The sequence below is a fragment of the Podarcis vaucheri genome, assembly GCF_965113315.1.
Source record: "Podarcis vaucheri genome assembly, chromosome: 3".
Classification (NCBI taxonomy): domain Eukaryota; kingdom Metazoa; phylum Chordata; class Lepidosauria; order Squamata; family Lacertidae; genus Podarcis; species Podarcis vaucheri.
Window position 1 is genome coordinate 52,626,686 of NC_138761.1, and position 23,287 is coordinate 52,649,972.

The 23,287-nt window shown below is 43.7% G+C and overlaps 2 protein-coding genes across 2 annotated transcripts in view; both read left to right on the top strand.

The window, feature by feature from the left end:
• The window catches only part of SFT2D1 (SFT2 domain containing 1), an 11,270-nt gene extending 446 nt beyond the window's left edge, over positions 1-10,824 (top strand). The window contains exons 2-8 of the mRNA XM_082215367.1: positions 3,917-4,003; positions 5,317-5,402; positions 6,565-6,646; positions 7,146-7,181; positions 8,241-8,299; positions 9,241-9,270; positions 10,173-10,824. Coding sequence (XP_082071493.1) covers positions 3,917-4,003; positions 5,317-5,402; positions 6,565-6,646; positions 7,146-7,181; positions 8,241-8,299; positions 9,241-9,270; positions 10,173-10,212 — 420 coding nt within the window. The 3' untranslated portion in view covers positions 10,213-10,824. The remainder of the gene's footprint in view (positions 1-3,916; positions 4,004-5,316; positions 5,403-6,564; positions 6,647-7,145; positions 7,182-8,240; positions 8,300-9,240; positions 9,271-10,172) is intronic.
• Positions 10,825-12,442: 1,618 nt separating this feature from the next.
• On the top strand, positions 12,443-17,689 carry PRR18 (proline rich 18). Its single transcript, XM_082215351.1, has one exon. The coding sequence runs from the start codon at positions 12,851-12,853 to the stop codon at positions 13,640-13,642; it is 792 nt and encodes a 263-aa protein (XP_082071477.1). The 5' UTR covers positions 12,443-12,850; the 3' UTR covers positions 13,643-17,689.
• The last annotated feature ends 5,598 nt before the right edge of the window (positions 17,690-23,287 follow it).

Below are 23,287 nucleotides of genomic sequence, written 5' to 3' on the forward strand. Positions count from 1 at the left end.
GCCCTCCATCTTTCCCAACATCAGGGTCTTTTCCAGGGAGTCTTCTCTTCTCATGCAGTGGCCAAAGTATTGGAGCTTCAGCTTCAGGATCTGTCCTTCCAGTGAGCACTCAGGGCTGATTTCCTTCAGAATGGAGAGGTTTGATCTTCTTGCAGTCCATGGGACTCTCAAGAGTCTCCTCCAGCACCATAATTCAAAAGCACCAATTCTTCGGCGATCAGCCTTCTTTATGGTCCAGCTCTCACTTCCATACATCACTATCGGGCCTCCGTAGACTGTGGTTATTTGTGGGTGCCCTCAGCTCCTTCTTCCCTCTGGGATCTGCAGATTTGAGGAAGGGACCAGGCTCTGGATTTGACAGCATCTCCTCCTCTGGTGTCTCCCAGGAGCCAGAGGACTAAGGAGAGTTTTTGCAATCTGTGTTGATCTTGGGGAAGAGGCTTTTGTCCTTCTCACATTGGGAAGGTGGGTCATTCAGATCAGAGGCAAGAGCATTTGTATTGTATGCAGAAGGATTGAAGTTCCACTCTGGCTTCCTCGGAAAGGACATGGAAATATTTATATCTGAAATGCCTAACTGGTTAGATTCTGATGCAGCCTGAGGCATTGTTAGGAGAGGAAGAGGTGAAGTTGGAATGTGAGCATGAAAGGCAATAATTTGTCACTGCTTCTTTATTTTGCGGTGGTGCCTAATGAATATGAATATCTGCTGCAAAAGGCTAATGGGCACAGATACATCTGGCATCTCTTGCCCTTTTACTTACTAAAGAATAGCTTGGTCTGACCCCTTAGCTCAGATTGAGCAGTTGTGAAATGGAGTGGTGGTTTGCTAATTGTGGAGTGTGTTTAGTAAATAGCTCACTCAGCGTCACCTATGAGCAACCACAACACAAATGATCGCATCTGTTTAACAGAGGCCTTGAAAAATGAAACATTGGCTCCCTCAAGGTTAACTATCTATCTACTAACTGCAAATATAGATTATATTTCCTATCTGTTTTCAAGTTAATCTGGTCTGGCTTTAAAGCTCAGTAGAAAGACTTTTCTCCAAAAGTGGTTTTGTTCACTTCTACATGTGGGCAGCTGCAACATTGTATGATGGGTTATTTTGAGAATTCACCAGCTTCATAACATCTTACTTAAAAGTAAAAATGTATATAATATTCTGAAAATGCTACACATTTAGCTACTCATGAGGCCTTTCAGTTCTGAATAAATTTCCCTAATGTGGATTTAACTAGCTTCAGAAATGTATGGAACATACATGGACACACTACTGGGACAGGGTAATTACGGTATACTGAATAAAGCGGTGAGTAAGCCATACATAGTTGTGTCAAGGCTAAACACCATAAATATGGATCACACGTTTTCCTGGGATATTCAAAGTTTACAAAGTTCCTCTCAAAATGAGGAAACCCTAATCTCTGATCAGGAATGTCAGAGTTGTTTGCAATCTCACTTTTGGGTGCTGCTGTTGAATGTTTGTATTTCTTTTCCTTGCTGCCTATATGTGGATAAAGACTTTGATAGGAAAAGGTAAGTTATACATTGTTACATTTTGAAAGCTTTAAATTTGTTTTGGTCATGGGAAAAGACATTTCAACAGAGTAGGAAGTCAGCACAATGGCCTAAGAAACTAATATATGGTCCATGATAATAGCTCTATGAATTAAAGGTGGGGACTGACAAGAACAGCTGCAGATACAACTATCTCCTTAAGCATGAGGCAAGGGCAGGGAGGGAGGGAGGTGGAAGAGAGACATTCAGGAGGTCTTCCATTTTCCCTGTACTGGCTTATCTTTGTAATTGTCTGTGGCCTTGATTCTTTTAGGTGGATTAAAAAATAACAAGGCTTTTTATTTTAAAAAATTAATTGTAAACAGCTTGGCCAAAATTAAACCAGAATATAATCGTGTTAAATCTACAAATTTTAACAGATCATAGTGTTAAAAGTTGCAACTCAATAGAAAGAATTAGTAGGGAGTGCTCAGAGCTGCCCTCTTGCCAAGTTTGGCAACAATACCAATGCTAAAAAATGGGTTAAGTCACACCAAAGTCATGTTTCGGTCCTCCATCTTGATTCAAGATGGCAGCCAGTATCCAAACGTCAATGAAGAGTGCCGCCCACACCTCGGGGACCCTTGTTCCAAGTTTGGAGATGATATCTTGAGATGCATCCAAACTTATAGAGAACAAATGGACAAACCCCTTTCCAAAATATATAGTAGATGAAGTATGGGATAATTTATTTTTAGATCAAAAATAAGTATGGCATGCCAAGTCCTATATAGTGATGATAAGAGTTTGATGCGAGATGGGATGGGATCAGGAACTGGAAGTTGGCTTGGACGCCTTGGCTCCAGGAGATGCCACCTTATATCACTTGAAGGATCATACATTATGTCCATCAGATTAATCTTGTTTACTCATACTTTTACGACTTCTAACTGCTTATGCTGTGCTACTTGCTCTCAAAGCAAACAAGAACATTTTCATTTCACATGAACATAAACTGCTCTGCCCAGTTCAGTTCCTGCCCTTGTTTTTGGCAGGTTTTGAGGCCTTAATTGGCTCTACACTGGCAGAACACCTGTGTAAAGTACATGGTCGGCAGTGAGCAAAAGTTTTGAGTTTCTTTTTTTAGGGTGGGGACATGGGAGCAAGATATGAGAGTCTTCCAATAAGAAGGTAGGGAAGGAGTAAGCAGCAATAGGGGAAATGTCCTTCCTAGGTGATGTTTCTTACATTGACATGCTTTGGTGGACAGTGAGTACTCTTAAGAGGGTGCTGGAGTTTTCAGGTCTTTCAACCTTTGAAGGGAATGCTGTGCAGAAGTGTTTGAAAATAAAGACCTGTTCATGTGCTAGACCTTGTTGTGAAGAGGGCCACCTCACCAGGCCATGCCCTCAATATTGTGCCCCTTGTTGGGGATCCCAGTTGCATAAATAAGCCTATGTAGCTAGCTCCCCCTTCATACTTCATGAATGTGTAAAAGTCAAACAGAGGGGTGGGCCTGGGTGTAGGAGATTGGTTCACAATATTCGCCATTGTGCGTTCCAATTTCAAAGACAGCAAACTCCATTTAGGAAAGATGTTCAGTTGCTGATATCTTCAACTTTTTGTATTGAATCTCCAAAATTTGCATGCTTTCTACAGTGGGTTTGAGGGAGGAGTAAGAACAATGTATTTTGCCCTAAACATATTGGAGAAAAAGCCAGATCCTGAAATGACAGTGGTGTTCTCTGTTCAAAGTTCTTGAGTTGGGGAGGTGAAGAGACAGCCTGTTCTGGACTGGGTTGCACTCCTCCGAAAGGTAGCTTAGTGCTCTTGAACACAATACTGTCCCTGGAGGTTCAGGCTTACAGAATCATAGAATTGTAGAGTTGGAAGGGTCCCTGAGGATCATATAGTCCAGCCGCCTGCAGTGCAGAATTATGCAGCCATCCCATACGCAGATTGAACTTGCAACCTTGGCATTATCAGCACTACGCTCTAACCCAGGCATAGGCAAACTTGGCCCTCCAGATGTTTTGGGACTACAACTCCCATCATCCCTAGCTAACAAGACCAGTGGTCAGGGATGATGGGAGTTGTAGTCCCAAAACATCTGGAGGGCCGACTTTGCCTATGCCTGCTCTAACCAACTGAGCGATCCAGGCTGAAGTGCACAAACACTAGTGGTGATTTGTTAAAGTTTCGAGATTACTTACCTCACACAGAGCTCTTCCACTTGGTCAAAAAAGAACCCTACCTGTGGAGAAAAGGCTTTTGGCTCAAAGACATAGTCTGTACATGTTCTCTGTTATTCAGCAATTATGTGACTAGCAAACCGTTAGTTGAGAAACCTGTTTATGTGAATTGGTCTAAGATATAGTACTGTTAGAAGCTAATTTCTTTCTTTCTTCACCCACAGGTGCTTGATTCTTCAACTCTTAGTTTTAGTACTCGAGTCAAATGGTTTGCTATCTGCTTTGCAAGTGGCATTGTGTGCTCCATTCTTGTAAGTAAAAACTTTGTAGAACATATGAAAAGCAACCTGGTTTCTTGGATCTCTGCTTGTACTTCTTTTTACTTTCTGTTCTTGAACAAAAAAAAATTAGGGATACATAAAATTCCTTGGGCAAGCGATAATAAATCTCAATGTTCAGAAAGTGGTATAGCTCTCATGGCACTGTCTTGATTTCATTCTGAAATAAGATTGTATAATACACTTCACCTCAAAATCCCCTTATCCCTTTAATGCTGTTATAGCACTACAGTATATGCATTTGAGACTAGCCACCTAGTCTCAAATGCATATACATGAAATTTCTGCGTGCGGGGAGGTTTTTTTAAATATATGTGATAAAGCCATTCAGACATGGTGCTCCTTGAAAGGGTTGTGCAGGACAGGGTATGTCTTCATATACTGCTGTTCACTTGCATTTATCAATCACATTTACCTGTAAATATGAGCTCAGACCAATTTCAGACCTAACTCTAAAAATCAGTTGAGCAGTGATGGTGACAATTAAAATTATATTTAATTCATATATATGCCACTTATATACCAAACTGTCTTTACAGTTAATAAAAATATCAGCATGAATATTTAAAAACATTCAACCATTTTTCATAAGCTGTCAGGGAAAGCCTTCAGAACTTAAATCAAGCATAGAACGGAAACTATAGAAGAGCTCAGAGATCTCCCAGATACAGTCTGGGTGTTCACACAGAAAAAGGGCTGCTTCACATCGTGGCCATTCTCTGTTTTGTAAACGAGGGTGTGCAGGACAAGGTTTCATTCTTGGATCATAAAGAATGGGGAGGCATTTATCTCATGGCCTGAGATTAAACAAGACTAGCCACATCATTTTTACCATTCTGAATGGAAGGTCCCTTGTAAGATCTAAGTTTCCTGGTGGTCTTATATTGAGAGACAGAAACATGCACTGGGAAGTACTGTTGATTTGAAATATTATTTCAAATAATTCATTTCTTACAGTCAGGAAGATGTGATTTACTGAATTGGCTTAAATTTGGGCTTCTGCCTTTTTAGTTGTACTTTGTAAGAAGAGTAATTGTATAAATTGGTAGATAAACTGATTGACTCATACATGCATTTCTATTAATTCCAGCTATTTAAGTCTGTCACAGTTAAACACTTAGAGGCAGTTAATTAACATCAGTATATTTAGTTGCCAGCAGAGGGTAATATTAGAATGTGCTAGATGTTTGCTGCTGTGTTGATTTTGCGTTAGTATATTATTTAATGCCTTACCACTCTGACATCACCACGCTTCTAAAGTTTGCAACTGGGCTTATTTTGTATAGGGGACAGCAATGCTTTGGCTCCCAGGCTCTGGCACAAAACTCTTTGCAGTGTTCTATACCTTAGGAAATATTGCTGCATTAGCCAGGTATGGACAGATTTATTTATTTAAAAGTTTTAATGAGATGTGTAGTTTTACAATTCATTTGGAGAGAACTGCAAACTGAGAAAAACATTGTATATTGTACTTTTAAAAGAAAGGACATAATAAAAATTGAATCTCTTTGTAAAATGAAAATATCAGAAAATACTGATATTTCACAAAAGGAACTGGGGCACACCTGCCTATCTGAGTAGATTAGTAGTATGCACACCACCCTTGTAATAACCCCACAAAAATTACTAGCAACAAATAAGTTGCTAGTTTGCAGGGGATTGGTAGCCTAAGGATCTAGACCTCTGCCCTCCTTCCAGCAGATGGCTCCATTTCTATGCTTTTACAAAGGAAATTTCCCTCTTATAGGAGCCATGGGACAAAGGGCTCCATCCCCTCCTCACCAACCCCCCACTCACCAGCATGCAGTTCCTTGTTGCGTGTGGCTACCAGGCAATCATTTACATGCAAAACTGATTACATACACATTTTTCCATGTACTTACTTCTTCAATATTAAGTAGTTTGCTCCACCACCAATTTTGTCTGTCGAGAACTTCAGTTTTGAAGTTTTTGCACTGCAAAAAGTCAGCTCCTGTTCTTTCTCTGCTTTGTCCCAGTAAAACATGGGTGCGTGTCTCTTTCCAGTATCCTTGGGAAAGCTCATTAAATCCATCTGGATATTCTAGGAGTAATTAAGCACTGGGCTACTTGCTGGTATTGCAGACATACTTCTTAAAAATTAGACAACACCCTTACGCTTTTAAAGCAATGTTTTTATGTGTAACACTGTACCTTTTTTTTTTTTTTTTTGGTCTGCTAATATGACTTGCATCTGAACTTTTGGCAGTTTTTTAGAACTGGGTTAAAACTTGTAACTCCGTAATGCTTGAGTAATTTAAATCTGTGGTGATTCTAAGGAACAAGTAGAGTGCCAGTGCCACAAGGAGGCAGCTGCTTCATGAAATTCGCAAACTAGCTGGATTGCAAGGTCTTCCTATATTCTCAGTGTAAATCAGTTCTCCTCTCATTATGCTTTCAACACTAATAGAGGGGTATGGGGTTTAAACTATAAACAGTGCCGTTCAACAAACACACATGCTTCTTTGGTTCAGTTAATGGCAGGCATGCTTATTGTTTAATTTCTTACAACCCAGTACTTGCTTCTTGATGGGCCCTGTGAAACAACTGAAAAAGATGTTTGAACCAACAAGATTAATTGTGACAATTGTTATGCTGGTAAGCTACATCTTTTCTGTATTTGAAAATAATGAAGCGTAATGTTGAGTTTCCCTGGAGGTATTCTGGCAGGGTTGGTATTTAAATTAGAACTTCATAACATCACTGAGATGTTCCCTCCCCCCCCCAAAAAAAAATTGTGTTATGTATAACATATCTGTTTTTAGGAGGAATCGGAAAGTGGTATGATACAAGTAGACAATTGAAGATTGTGTTCAATTTTATCAAACTAATTTTGTCAGCAGAATAGGTAATTCAAGTTAGGTTATGACTATGTAATGCTTCGGTGGTATCTTTTGATTTTAAATGAGAAAATGGAGGGGAATGGGTACATAGTGCTTCTGGAAAGATACTAAATAAAATATTGCCAAGAATGCACTAACTGCCAAGAATGCACTAACTTTGGTAGATTTTCTACATTCCAGAGTTTTAGTGGGAGAATATTGCATAAATTATGTATTGCTTAAGTATATACTGATATGATTCTCCTTTTCTCCAGTTGTGTTTTATCTGTACCCTATGTGCTGTGTTCTGGGTAAGTAATATTGTCTTAATACCAACCTTTCTGGGTGTATTGGCACATTTGGAATTTTGAAAGTGCTCCACCCCCTCCCAACAAAAAGTGCAGTACATACGTGTACACACACTTTGTGTTTCCAAGGGGTTTGGGTAAAAGTTTGATCTAGTGGAGTTAAAACAGACCTCTTGAATTTGCATGCATGGGTTCTCCAAAATCCCATCAAATTAAGTTTATATTAGTAGACTACACAATAAAAATCGCAAATCTAATGTTTGCCAGCACCACGGAAACATTGATCCAATGCAGAAAAAAACTTCGTAATTTTAAACAGGATGATAACAAAACTACCAATGAAAGACACAAAGCTTTTGTACACACAGAGGAAAAAATGGAAATTCCTCAAGAGCACCATTACACCCAGGGGTGCCATACTGGTGACCCCTTACCAGATTTAATGTGTCATCAGCATAAATTAGTTTAATGTTGAAAGCTGGGTCTGTAGGCTTTGCTGTGTCTAACTGAAGTCTGAAAGGTCCTTGGGTTTAGGGCTTGTGTAACACACTCTAAATCTAGCACACGGAACCTGTGGCCCTCGAGACATTGTTGGACTATGACTCCCATCACCCCTAACCATTGTCCATGCTTGCTGGGCATAATGGGAGTTGGAGTCCAACAATATCCAGAAAACCATATGTCCCCCACTCCTGCTCTTAGTGTTTTTACTGCTGATGTAATTCTGGCCGTGTAGTGTTTGCTTTCATTTTTAATGAAAACATCTAGTTAACATAATATTTTATATTGGGTAAGCCATTCTAGTGAAAATATTTGCATATTTAATACTGCAGTCCTATATAAGCTTGCTTGGGAAGAAGTCCCATTGGCTTTGGCAAAAGTTACTTCCTAATGCATACTTTGGGCTATGCCCTCTAATGGAATTGAATAGTAATGCATTTTGCTCAAGCATTTTAATAAGGGTTAATTTGCCATTGGAACTTCTTGAGACTCATTTTAAATTTATTGATTTTATAAAGTGTCAACAAGCTCACCATGTGTTCCTAATCTCTTTCTCTCTAGTGGGGCAAGAAAGGGCTAGCTCTGCTCTTCTGCATTCTGCAGTTCTTGGCAATGACCTGGTAAGTCATTATAAACTTTTTTAACACTGCTGTCATATAAAACTCAGCATGTAAGTACGGTATGTTATCTTGCAAGCTGTGCAATGTGATATTGCTGTCTTCATCCGTAGCCTTTTAAAAAAGTATCTCCTCTGCTTCAGAACATACTGCAGGTATATAAAAAAAGCAGAATTGATTTATCTTTTCTCTCTCCTTCCCTGCACCCTCTCCCACCTGTTGCTTGGATTTTGAGGTCCAAGTAGGGCTATAGGAATAAATATGTATGTGTGCATATTAGTAGTTTTTAAACTGTGTTCTTGTGAGCTTTGAGATTTCTATGTAAGTTACCAGGAGCTCCCCAATGAGATCAGGAGTAATGAAAGCAAAAGCAGGGAAGTCCATTTTTTGGTAGGCATATACCGTTGGAGGTCATTCAGTATTAGATGGGGAGGAAATAGATTCCAAATTGTTTTTTCTGTAAGAGTTTTCTAAATTTAAATTTATTAAACTGCATGTAGGGGCGAAGATAGTGTCCTATTTTATTACAGCCTTGTTTAGTACTAGCCTGGTAGCCATGGGCAACAAGGTATTTCATGCAGGTGAATGAGTGCATTAGTGCAAGGAGGACACTGTGTTCCATCCTACCTCCGTCAGACCCTAGCAAGCTTATTTTCAAGGCTGTTTTTGCTTCCTCTTGGACTACTTCGGTTCTTGCATAAGGCCAGCTTGTGTACCATCTTGCAGGAGGCTGTGTAATTTGCTTGCAACAAAATCTGAAATGGAGAGTGGATTCAGGAATGCCTTGGCAGTACACCTAGTTCTTTCAAAAGCCCTCTTATTCTAAACTTACGTATAATCTGAATAGGTAATCTAAAGGACATATTACAACAGGTTGACATTGTAGAAGGTGGAGTAAAGCAGGAAGAGTGAGCTAATGTTAACTTTTCCTCTTTCTCTTTCAGGTATAGTCTGTCATATATCCCTTATGCACGGTGAGTCAGCTTGCTCTTTTGCCCTGCAAAAATAAGAGCCTGTATAGTTATCTTGCAGCTTTTAAAAACTGTTCTTGTGAGAAACTATTCTTCAGATTTTTTTCCTATGTAATCGTATCTAGCACATCTTACATCACTAAATATTTTACAATTGCTATCAAAAAGCAAATTTCCTGTTACACTCAACTTAACCTTGTACTGTGCATCTTCTTACAAAGTTGAGCTTCTAATATTCCCTTCCTTAAAGGGCAGAGGATTGTTTTGAAAGCAACACACTAGATCTTGTGATGCCTAGTTGACAACCTGCCACCAAAGAACAGCTAATTGTGTACGCTCTGTCTTGATACATGCTTACTTGAAAGTAAGTTCTGTTAAATTCAGTGGTGCTTATTCCTATGAAAGCATATTGCTCATCATGATATACTGCTCAAAATAAAACAGGGACAATTTCACCTGAGAATGTATTTATTGAAAGCATATTGAGGAAGAAGATTCCTTTCTCAGACCATCAGTAACACAGTAGCCTGGTTCACACAACATGGTAAGTCAAACTATAACTTGCTGGGACCGTGTGAACTCCTGGAGAAATGCTCACAGGTGTTTTATCTCCTCCCTGGTCCTTTGTAGCTTTGCATTGAACTAAGCTAAAGTTTGGCTTAGCATGCTGTCCAAAACCAGATTTGTGGTTAAGGCATTTCTTTAATGACCACGAGATGCAGTCAAGGTTTGATTGTGTCATACAAACCAGGTTTGTATCTGATTTCCTGGAGTTCATTTGGTAACTAGATGTTGTTATCACAATTATTGTGAGTGTTACGATAATAAATGTGGTTGATAAAATTAGCATGCAGTATAGGCATACAACACATGGTGAAATTATCTTTTTTTCTTTTCTTTTAAAGGGATGCAGTGCTAAAATGTTTCACGTCCTGCCTAGGTTAAAGTGAACTGAGAAGAAATCTGCAATATTTTTGGAAGCCAACTACATTTCTCCCAAGTTTACTTGGATTGTTTCAGCGCCTGAAATGGTGAAATCCACCTTCCACAATAGATTAAATTGTGTTAGCAAAATAATCTTTTAAAAACACACAGCACTGGCACATCAGGAAACCTTTAAATATTTGTTCTTAAAATATTTGGTAATGTCGGAGTCTTAAAACTGTTGCATCAGGTTTGGCTAACATAGTTTAATCTCAAAACTAGATCAAAGTAGTCTTTGGATTTCAGGTAAAATACTTTTGTCTAAAATTTGATATTTATCGTACCATTTGTGCATTATTGTTACATGCTTTTCCCAAAGAATTTTAAAATTATTGTAAAATGAAGTATTTGCCAAATTTATAGCTGATGGGGCTTTTTTGAAAAGTTAAAGTATGCGTTAGCCTGGAAAGACTGTAAATGTGTAAGGCTGTTTTTAAATGCTTGAACTTCTTGTTAAGATTATATTTTAAATGCCAACTTTTTGTACTGTGATACTTAAAATACACTTGACTAAAAGTGCTTATGAGTAATATATTAAATCATTGACTACAAAATAAATATACTTTAAAAATATGCACTCTTGAATTGAAGATCTACCCGTTTTGTAGAATAATTTCACTTGGATATTACTGGGTTGGTTCATGTCCCATGCCAAACCATTATATAGTAGATCCCTGGGCTCCTGCATTCCCTTCACACATTCAGTGTTTCTGTTTACTACTTCTTCTTTGGTGATCACTCGTAGCTGGGTAAGATTGTCTTCCATTAACGTGGTCTTAACAGTGAGTACACTGTAGTTTGCAGGGGACTGAATGTGTAACAGGTTATGGAAGTGGAGAATACAGTTGGTAGATGAAGGATATACAGTGGTGCCTCGCAAGACGAAATTAATTCGTTCCGCGAGTTTTGTCGTCTTGCGATTTTTTCGTCTTGCGAAGCACACTGTCGGAAAAGTTTTGGAAAAGCTTCAAAAATCACCAAAGTCTTCAAAAACCTCAAAAAAGGCTACCACACCGCGTGCTATGAGTTGCTCCTCGAAGTCAAGTCGCAACTGTATTAACGGTTTTAAGAAAAAGGAAACAAACTTGCAAGACGTTTCCGTCTTGCGAAGCAAGCCCATAGGGAAAATCGTCTTGCGAAGCAACTCAAAAAACCAAAAACCCTTTCGTCTAGCGAGTTTTTCGTCTTGCGAGGTACCACTGTAGACAGATGCAGGGTATATAAACTGGTGCAAATGTGTATCGTGTGCTGCTGAAAGTCAGGACGTAAGTCGTATGTAGGATTTATTTGAATAAAATATTAAAGATGGATTGTGGTGTATCTTAGCAATGCTAAATAAAGTGACAATTTCCAGCATTAACATGCAACATTAAAAACTAAGAGCTAATAAAAGCTTTAGAATTCAAGAAAAACACCATCTTTGATGTTTAGACACCATATGCTGTAATTTTGGCATCGTGCAAATTGCCATGGGGAAGAAAGGGTTCTACACCCAATTTTGCTAGGTTGGCTATTTATACAAGCCTTGTATGGTGTGGTGAAAAGTTAAATAGCATTCATGTATTTACTTGCTAAATAAAAAAACCTCTCCCAAGTAGAGGAGGGGATAGATAATACTTATAGTTCGGTGTAAGGCGGCTTTAAAAATGGATGTCTTATAGATGTGTGGAATGATGAAGGGTGTGAGTACATAGTGTATGTTTTGTTCAGCTTCTTTGCATATCATGTTAGTGTATTGGGGCCCCTGTGTGGGTGTGCTACTGGTTTGCTAATTCCATGTATAAATGGGATGAGATCCGGGTTACAAGCCAAGCTTTATGTTGACAAAGATGGGGAGTTAAGCTGTTGCTGCCTTCTTCCCAAAGTCTACTGAACCTTAAAACTGCAACTATGGAGACTTACTGTGCCTGCAATCCCTTTTGGATCTGAATCTTTAAGCTGATCTTATGCCTATAGCATCCCACCTGCTCATTAGACGCCTTCGTTATTTTTTCTTCCCTAACTGCGCTTTTAGGCTCCGTGCAGAACATCCGCGAACAAATAGCTGCTCTTGTGTCAACTCAACCTCTGATATAGCCTGACATTTATTCTGCGCGCAATAGACCAGACGGGGCATAACGGGGAGAGACGATATATATGTGTGCGCGCGTTTTAAGGAGAGCCAGACTACAGGCGCGCAAAGTCGTGTTCTTGGAGGCGCAAGACGGGCCCCGGCTGCCTGATGCCGCCCCCACCCCGCGGGACTTTCTCTTTCCGCCTGATAGGGGGCGGCTGCCCGCCCGCGCGTCCGCAGCCACGGCGCCCGGCTCGCTGGCCGGCCTCCGCCGAAGCCCTCGCCTCTTCTCCCCCCGCCCGGCCCTCTCGGCTCCTCCTCTCGCCTCCAACCAGCCGCGACCGCCGCGTGTCTCATTCATCCGCAGTGCCAGAGAGCGACGTTCGCCGAGCAGCCGGGCTGGTTGGCGGATGCTGCCTGGAAGCCCCGGCTGAGGGCGAGAGGCTGGCCGCCTCCGCCGCCGAGGCGAAGATGTCGAGCTGAACTACAAGACACAGGAGGAGGAGGAGGAGGAGGAGGGAAGGGGCTCCCGCCGGCGGCCGCGCCATGTCCCTGCCTCCTATCGCGCCACCACCTGCTGCCGCCCCCCGACTCCAGCTCCGGAATGCGCAGCAGCCGAGCCCGGGCGCTGCCAAAAAGGCGCCGGCGCCCCCCCTCGCGCCAGCCAAGCCCCCTCGGAAAGGTCGCGGCGGCGGCGGGGTCCCCGCGGAGCGCCCCGGCGCCTTCTCGAGCTCCTGGCCCAGCGCTTCTCTCCCGAGGCAGCTGCCGCGCAGCAGAGGCGCGCCGGCCGCCAGGAACCCGCCCGCCCCGGCCGCGGGGGCGCCTCCGTCTCCGGCGTGGCGAGGCCGCTCGGTCGCGGGGCCGCCGGGCCCGGGCGCGCGCTCCTGCGAGAGCCTTTGCGCGGCGGCGCAAGCGGGGCGCGGGGAGGCCGCGCTGCGCTTCTCGCTCAGCCTTCCTCCCGAGGCGATCCGGGTGCTGCAGCGCCGGAGCCTGGAGAAGCAGCAGCAGCAGCAGCAGCAGCGGCGGCCCCGCGGGAGGACGCCCCGCTCCGCCTCCCCGGACGCCGCGAAGCGCCCCCTGGCTGGGGGCTCGGCCGGCGGCGGGGGGGACTTGCGCGCCCTGCTGCAGGTGTCGCTGCTCAACGAGCGCCACCGCTACGACGACGTGGAGTACGAGGAGGAGGCCGGCGGCGAAGGGGCGGCCGGCGTCCCCGGAGCGTGCGTGGCCGACGAAGGGCTGGTGCGCAAGTGCACCGAGTGGCTCCGCGGCGTCGAGAGCGCCGCCGCCCGCGACCGCGCCGACAAGCTGGAGACGCTGCCGCACTTGGGCACGCTGTGAGCGGCCGGCCGGCCAGGGGCTCCTTCTCCCGGGAGAAGCCCCAAAGAAAGGGTCCTCGGCCAAGAAGCAGCCAGACCCGAGCCCGCCGTGGCGTAGTTGGTTCTTCGTCGCCAAAGGTCGCCTTCCCGCATCACCTGTTGTTGACTGTGAACGGATTTCCTCCTCCGTAGGCAGAAAGCTGTGTGTGTGTTTTCTGAAAAATAACATAACACGTTGCGTTAGGCTGAGCTTCCAAGCTCAGCCACGCCTCTGTCTGTTATAAGAATTGCTTTCATCTCGACCCCTTTTCAATGGATTACTGCAGCTCAGACGAACAATTCATCTCTGTGCACATAGTGCGTGGAAGGAAATGTGCTTAATCGCCCCCTACACCCTTTTGAGCATGAGAGGTGCCTCCCTCTTGGGCACCCTGCGCTGGGAATTTGTTCCACATTTGTTTGGGGCAGTTGTAAGAAAAGAAATTTTACTGCTCAAAATCTTAATCGAGAAAGACAGTTTTTCTTATGATCTTATGGAAAACCAACCCCTTGTGTTACAGTATTTTTGGCTGGAGTAATAGAGACAATAGCTTTAAGGTGATGGGGAACGAAGTTCAGCCTCTCTGTGTATAGATTTTACTGTGGCCAAATGTAAATGTTGAACTTTTTAATGGTTGTGTTTAACTTATTATGGTAACATAGCAATGCGTTTTTATTTTTGTAGCCTGTGAAAAGAGCTGAGTGCACAGAGACAGCTGAATATGTTTTGTCACACTTTATAAAAGTATAATTCGCAGCCTGTCCAGGAGAAGGTAAGGAATCTTGTTAGTTTCTCCAATTTTCTTCCCTGTTCCTGAGACTGCGAAGTTTAGGAAAGAGCTCTTGTGCTACATGACTAAGTGCAGGTGACTCCAAAGAAAGAGGCTGTGTACAGTACAAAAACTTGGCACAAACTTCAGTACTAACAAACTTTTTTAAAAGTACATTGTAAATGAATAGCACAGTGATTTTGTAAATTTGTAATATTTCTATTTATTTGAATAAACAGTTAAAATTGGTGAGGAAGCATATTTTGCCTGTTTATTCTGCTCCTCCACAGTTATGGGGTGGGACAGGAAATAAAGGCTATACTGTTGAACAATCCTGTATTTTTAAGTGCTATTATTTCAATGGGTGAGATTTAAGCATATAAAGCTCTCTCAGTTGAAATGGATAGGGCTGCAAATTCCTTTGCTTTGAGTGAAATTTTTAAAAGAATTGCTGTTCTATAAAATAAATCCAGCAGATTAGTAATCCCACACTGGAATGGTAGCTAGGTCTTTGAGATCATTGTGCATAAAGGAGGCAGGGAGGCAAGATAAAAAGCAAAAGGCTCTGCAGCAAAATTGAGTTTTCTGAGGAACTCATAAGTGAGAGCTGCATATTTAGCACTTCCGTATTTGTGTTGTGTACCTGTCTTTTAAGAGAACTGGTAGAAACGAACACCTATTTTGACCCTAAAGGATAAACAAACCCTCTTTTCTTGCTAATCGTTAACAAACTTTCATATGGAGCAAAACAATAGCACAGAGTTATAAACAAGATAGTAGTCAACACAAGTCCCAGGCAGAGTACATACACCCATTGAAGTTAATAGGCTTATGTTTAGTAGGGAGGAATTCCTATCTGCTAAGGCAATTGTTCCATCAGGGCAAGCATTTCCCCCTTCTCCCACCATGTACTTTTCTGGGGGTTCTCCATATTTCCCCTTGCAAGGGGCTCATGGGGAGGAGAGCCCCCTTGTCCAAGCAGAAGTCCCTACATAGGGCTTCCATGGAAGGGACTTGTTAGTTGAATCTTTCCCTTAATGTCAGTGGATCTACTGTGAGTAGGGCTTTGTTGAAATTCAGGTTAAGTTTTACTCAAAGCAGACCCATTGAAATTAATGAACACCGATTCTATTGATTCTACTTGAGTTAGGTCCGTTCATTTCAGTAGGTCTGCTCTTTGTTGCATTCTACCCAGAATCCCTCAGCTGGAGTTGGTGCATAAAGATTACCCAAATAAAGGCAGCAACCAGCGTTTGGGGGGGGGGGCTGAACATGTCCCCCCCCCACCTGATTCAGCTTCTAACTAAATACATCTTTGTGGCTTTAGTTTTGTGTGCTGGTTTTATGCTTATTTTAAAATACAAAGAACACATTCATTGGAAGGTTTTTAAATGCAACAGGCAATGAATTTCTCCAGAACACTGATGCCAGCCGCAAGTGAAATGCTTTAGACCAGGGGTCATTTCATACATTATCTGAACAGCATGGGAGCTGCTTGAATGTGGCAGAATCCCACGCTGCTCTCAGCACTTAGAACGGAAACAGCAACTGATGGGGATTCTCTCTGCTTCCCCTGCCAGCCTTGTCCAGCCCATAATGTTCTTCCTATCAGATGTTACCAGGGTAGTGTGGGCCTAAGGAGGCAGTAGCTGCCACGTGACTCAGGTGGCACATGGAACCACTGTCTTATGAATCACATCTATAGCTTGGAGAGAGAAAGAGAAAATGAGAATTACTTGGCAATGTCTCCCTGACTGGCAGTTTGGGATGGAATGGTGTGGAACACAATAATGCGGCTTCAATAAAGAAATATTTTAACTATGTTGCGCATTAAGATAGAACAAAAGAGTGCATTGCATGTTCCAAAATATTTTTAGACTCCAAGCATTAAATATTAGCATAATTGTGAGCCTGTTGAACACAACATGATCAAAGCCTTTGGAAAGTTAAGTAGGGTTGCCATACGTCTGGAATTTCCCAGACATAGTCAGAATACTGCAGTCAGAAGCAGTGTCTGTGCAGAAATCGCTGAAATGTCCGGGAAAATCCGGACATATGGCAACCAATGTCAGAAGCCTAGATTTTTGTGAATTTCCTTAAAACTAGCCCCAAAACTTCTTTTTAAGAAAAAAAAAAGCTCAACAACTCTGGGCAAAGTTGTCAAATTTTCACTTTTTGAAATATGGCAACCCTAGAGTTATGCTCCAAGTCTCATCAAAGGAAACTGCTTCAGTATGGGATTATCAACAGCCAGCCAGAATAAACAGAACTGTTCACATTTGCCAGCCCCATATATATGGAGCATTCGGCCCTCCAGATGTTGCTGAACTACAACTTCCAGCAAGCATGATCAATGACCAAGGGTGATGGGAGTTGTAGTTTACCAACATCTGGAGGGCCAAAGTTTCCCCACATCTGCCCTATAATGAGGTTAAGGAGAGGGAAGAAACATCAGAGCTGTGATTCTGAGAAATTCTAATACTGCTTTTTTTCTTCTACCTCATTTCATTCTTGCAATGTGCTATGATGTATAGTAGGTGACCTGTGGCCTTCTAGATGTCATCGGACTCCAACTCCCATCATCCCTGGCCATTGGCCATGCTGAGTGGGACTTCTTTTATTATTTCTTTTGTTTGGTCTGTGACTTCTAGGTCCCAGTAGGTTGTTGTTGTCTTTTTTGTCCTGCCCCACTTTCCCAGAGTTTACTGCTGAATTGGAAGACATGCCAGTCCGCAGAAACCCCAATTGACGCTTGCTTCAATTTGGTAGTAAACAGAGGGTTTTCCAGGGAAAGTGGCAGGACAAAAGAAAGACTTCCCAGACCTGTGCCTAGAAATCATGGCCCAAATGGAAGCACAAATGAGCCCTGAATCTCCTGCCCCTTTCCTTCTTTTTAAACTTCTTAAACTTATTTTTTTTTAATGGCTTTTCAGACAGCAGATGCCTGTCAACTTTTATGTGCAAATTAGCATGTACAGTATTTGTGTCATGGGCCTATGTCCTGAGTCCTTTCAAGTACCCATCAACACCCCTGCTACGTACATTTGCACATCTGGGCTGGCTTTTCTCTGGATGACTAGCATCCAATGGTGATTTGCATTTTTATATAACCTCACACCATGTCCTTCAGTAGTCAGAGTGTCAACAAGTGATGAGTGTTTGTATTAAGTATTGTTGATCCATGTATGTACTGTTAAAATTATTTATATATCAGTTTGTGGTTTTTATATATTTGAGCCATTAAAAATTGTATTTTGAGGCTTTGTGTGTTAAAATTATATCTTATGTAAATACTTTTTTTCACTTAGGCAGAAATCCTGCACATACTTATTGGAGTTTAAGTCTAAGTAAGCAATCATAGGATCAGTGGTGGACTTTGGTAATGTTTGGTAATACAGTGCCCTGAGCGAGGCCAGAATTTGCCTGCCCCCACCCCATGGATCTTCTCAATTATAGATCTTCTTATTATTGCACCCCCTCAGCTCAGTGCCCTGTGTGGAGGAACTGCCTGCACCACTCCAAATCTGGCGCTGATAGGATAGAGGAATCATAGAATCATAGAGTTGGAATAGACCACAAGGGCCATCGAGTCCAACCCCCTGCCAAGCAGGAAACACCATCAGAGCACTCCTGACATATGGTTGTCAAGCCTCTGCTTAAAGACCTCCAAAGTAGGAGACTCCACCACACTCCTTGGCAGCAAATTCCACTGTCGAACAGCTCTTACTGTCAGGAAGTTCTTCCTAATGTTTAGGTGGAATCTTTTAGGAGTATTGTAATATTCAGAAAATGGAAACCCAGAAATCAATAGATCTAATGACCTTTGAGGGCAATAATCAATAGGGCTTGATTCTCATGTTGTTCTAATGCAGGTATGAGGAACCTGTGACACTCCAGAGGTTGTGGATTCCAACCACCAGGAGCCCAACCCAGCCCATCCCCAATGGCCAGGGATGATGGGAGTTGTAGTCCAACAATATGTGAAGCCCCCACATTCCACATCCTTGTTTGGGAGTATTCATCAGATGGTGTACCACAGCTGATTTAACATTATTTGACAAATCTTGTTCACATAATCATAGAAACGGGGGTTAGAATATGGTAACAGAGTAGTATATATCTCCATGTTATTGTGAAGTCACTTCTAGGATAATTAATACAGAGTGAAGTATGAAGATAAACAAAATAAGAGGGATCAGTCCTTGTGGCCACCAAAATTATTTCCTCCTCCTATATGACAGGAGCACAGGTGAAATATTTTTGGAGTTAACTTTGTTAAGCCTGTGTGTGTGTTTTTGTTGTTGTTGTTTATTAGCTTCCTGGGGGCTGACAGAAAACTGATGGAGAAGTCATTTATGCACTGGGCACAGAGAAGAGGGTTCCTCTGCTTTAGCAACCTGCTTGGTTGCGCAGTGGGAAACGGCCTCGGTCCAGTATACCTGAAGGAGCGTCTCCACCCCCATCATTCTGCCCGGACGCTGAGGTCCAGCGCCGAGGGCCTTCTGGCGGTTCCCTCATTGCGAGAAGCAAAGCTACAGGGAACCAGGCAGAGGGCCTTCTCGGTAGTGGCGCCCGCCCTGTGGAACGCCCTTCCAGCAGATGTCAAAGCGATAAACAACTACCTGACATTCAGAAGACATCTTAAGGCAGCCCTGTTCAGGGAAGTTTTTAACGTGTGATATTTTACTGTATTTTCGGTTTTTATGGAAGCCGCCCAGAGTGGCTGGGGAGGCCCAGCCAGATGGGCGGGGTATAAATAATAAATTATTATTATTATTATTATTATTATTATTATTATTATTATTATTATTATATTATTACTAGAGAGCTAAATCCCTTCTCTGCCAGCCCACTTGCTGGCCTGCATGAAATTATTGGGTCATCTATGCTCCCAGGCTAGTGTTTAAATTATGATTGGAGAACCTATAATTTTTCAGATGCAGCTGGACTACAACTCCCATCATCCCTGACCACTGACCATGTTGGCTGGGACTGTTAGGATTCAGAGTCCAGCAGCATCCAGGGAATCTAAGTAGCCTTACTTGCAAGCAAGTTGCATTAACATCAATGAGATTAATTCCAAATAAAGTTGTTTGACATTATGCGGAAGTGAATTGAACTATATCTACCTAATGTGTTTAGGGGGACAAGGCTTTTATTTGTCAACAAAAAGTTATTCAAATCTCATGAAAATATTGTGCAGTTAGCTTTAAGAACCAGGATCAAAAAGTTCTAAAATACTATTAAGTAGGTAGATGGACTCTTTTGCTCAATGGATATCAGCATCCGAACGAAGTGGCCGTTTTTGGAGAAATGCTCTTACAATACAGTATTGTCCTTTCTAATTCTTCTATGCAACTTTATTTTTGGGATCTCAAAGGTTGCTTTCGCTTTTTATTTACTTCGGTTGGAATATTTGCTGCATTCCATCAGACACAACGGGATGCTGTGATTTGTTCCCTTTGGAGCACCAGGGAAGCACGTCCATAAGAAGGGCAACTATCTTGCAGCAAGATGCCTTTCTTGCAAACATGCTTTCCTGTACTTGTTGCCAGATTTGCTCTTTGTACACAGTGCAGAACTAGCTGTGTTTCCGCTCTGAACTTCCTAAAAAACTCACCCATCATCACTCTACTTTTCAAAACGCCTGGTTGCAGCTGGCCTAAACGTCGGTTAATGCCTACCAGTGGCGTAGCGTGGGGGGTGCAGGGGGGGCCGGCCGCACAGGGCGCAACATCTGGGGGTTAGGGTTAGGGGGCGCAAGTCCACGGGTTAGGGGGCGCAAATGCACGGGTTAGGGGGCGCAAATTACTTGCCTTGCCCCGGGTGCTGACAACCCACGCTACGCCACTGGTGCCTACGATACATAGGTATGTTACCCTAGCCAGTTCCGCTGTGCCTGGCTGCGAAAGGAGAGCCTTTGTTCATAAATGAAAATGTTTGACCGCGTACTTCTTCATCTTTCTGTCTCGGACAGGCCAAGAGAACCTGCGGCTCCCCGTTTGTTGAACTATAACTCCCATCAGTCCCAGCCAGCACGGTCCGTGGTCGGGGATGATGGGACTTGTAGTCCAGCAACCCCCTCACATTAGCCGCCCGGAGCGTAACGCATTCCAGTGGCCGCATAAATATTCCTGGCGGGATATCTCGCTAGGTCTCCTCGTACCTTTTCTGTACCAGGGCTTGTTTCGTGGGCCCCGCATCACGGCGAAGCGCTACTTTGGGACAAGTGAGCGCGGGAAAGAGGCAGGGTCGGCGTCCTCCTCTGAGGCGCTGAGGGCGCGCTTCTCGCCGCCGAGGGCGGTGCCGAAAGCGGACGCCGCTGCGAAGACCGGCGCGCCTCTGCCTCGCGGGGCTCCGGGGAGAGCCTGGAAGCCGCGTAAGTTGGCGCGGGGCGGGAGGGTCTCCTGCCAGAGGCCTCTGCGCGCGGAGCGAGAGTCTCTCTCTCTCTGGTCCTGGGACTCGAGCTCCCCACCCCCGAGAAATGAAGCCCCTTGCCCCCTTCCTGCCCGCCGTGTGGGATTATTGGGGGGGGGGCGCTAAAAGGCAGAGGGCGCTGCCTTTGGAAAGCTGGCCCCACTGGCTCCAGTTAATCAGTTTCTTTGAATTAGTTAAACTCAATAGTTTAAAAACTGGACTTTGAATAAATGTGCGATTGTGCTTTGAATTTCACTGGGTGGTTGCCTGCCTTAGTGGCAGTGGCGTAGCGTGGGTTGTCAGCACCCGGGGCAAGGCAAGTAATCTGCGCCCCCTAACCCGTGGATTTGCGCCCCCTAACCCTAACCCCCAGATGTTGCGCCCGGTGCGGCCGGCCCCCCCCTGCACTCCCCACGCTACGCCACTGCTTAGTGGGTCATGCAAGCCGCTGTTCTGCATAGCGTGGCCCGAAAAAGTTTTGGAACGAGTAATCTACTAACTTGAATAAAATATGGGGGGGGGGCAAGTAAGCCGATCACATGACAGGGTACACCCCCACCCCCTATTTGAATCGCACTGTCCATCAATCTGGGGCAGGGGGTGCAGCCCAATCAAATTTTATATTGGGGGGCTGAAGGGGTCTGGCCAGTTGAAGGTCTGGGAACTACAGACCACAGTCCTTTATTTCAGGAGTTAGGCAGAGCTCAGGCTTGGAGGATCTACTTGGTGGGTTTACTACAACTCCAAGATTCACCAATGAGAGCCTGGTGCCAAAAATACACACTTTACATTAAAAAAAGTTGAGCCCAGGAATTTGAAGCAGAGCTGAAATGAGATCACAGTTCTTCCACACAGAAACCTCCTCTTAGTTACCCCCAAAGGATTATTCATTGCAGTGGTATAATTTAGAGTGGGAGGGGAGTTGCTTTGTTGCTGTTCTTGTTAAACAATCGGGAGCCAGACATTCTTGCTGATCTGCTGCACATCACCCGGAGAGTTACCATTAGGTCCAGATGATCTAGCTCCTGCCCACCCCATGCCGCCTTCAACACAAGGCTGCCTGAACAGCCAGCCTGGATAAGGCACTCAAGTTCACTGAGCTGATGTGAAATCATCTTTTTTCTCACAGAGGGAATGATTGTCCTTCTCCTTGCTGTGGGAGGGGAAGGGCTGTAGCTCCAGGCTAGAGCATGTGCTTTGCCTGTAAAAGATTCCAGGTTTAGTTCTCACTATCCCAGTAGCCCTGGAGAGACTTGTGTCTGAAACGGTGGGGAGCAGAGGTAAAGTAGAAAACGCAGCATCTTGTATGCCTAACCTACCCTCTTGGGATGTCGGGGAAAATAGTATTTCCTGTTGCAAGAATTTTGAAGTTCCATACTACAAACCTTCCAGTATTTCATAGAAGAAAATGGGGACACCTTTAGGTGATTAAAATATCCCTGTTCTCAAACCAAGGATTGATGCCTGAGGATCCAGCTGCCACTCTCACCCTGCAGTGTTACACAATGCCTGATTTACATGGGCTTTGTTTATTCTGTGGTAGCCTTTATCCTTCGCTGACTTCTGAGGCAGGAAAGGGAATGTAACACATTTCTAAAATCTGTTACATTCTAAAACTTTTTTCCTAAAACTTAAGAATGTTTACCAAAAAGTGTTTAGCAAAATTGGATACATGCAAGTCCCAGTCAGTTTAATGGGACTCACTGCCTAATGAATGGGTACTAGATTGCAGCCCTGGGTTGTAATCCTGTACATACTTACCTGGGAGTAATTCCCCAGTGGGCTTGCTTTTGAGTAAAGGTAAAGGTACCCCTGACAGTTAAGTCCAGTCGCGAATGACTCTGGTGTTGCTGCACTTGTCTTGCTTTATTGGCCAAGGGAGGCGGCATACAGCTTCCGGGTCATGTGGCCAGCATTACTAAGCTGCTTCTGATGAACCTGAGCAGCACACAGAAACGCTGTTTACCTTCCTGCTGGAGCAGTATCTGTTTATCTACTTGTACTTTTTGGCGTGCTTTCGAACTGCTAGGTTGGCAGGAGATGGGACCGAACAACGGCAAGTCCAAGTGGTGCAGTGGTTTAAACCACAGCGCCACCTGCGTCCCAAGCTACTTTTGAGTAGACATGTACAAGACTTCATCTCACAGTGGAACTGACTGAACTTGCATAATGGCAGCAAGTTGTTATTGTTGCTACACATTTTTATGAGAGTAGGCTGTGTGTGTGTGTTAAGAAGGGAAGTTTTTTGCATGTGTAGGTGCACCCAGCTTTGCAGGTACCATTTAAAACAGTTGGGGTACATTTTTCAGCCCAAGGGCCACATTCCCTTCTGGAGGCCAGATGCCAGTGGTGGGTGTACTATAAATGAATGTACATGCTGCCTTTGTGCTGCAGGCAAGCTCCTTCCCATGCCTCTTTCTGTCTTCCATCCATGTAAGCAA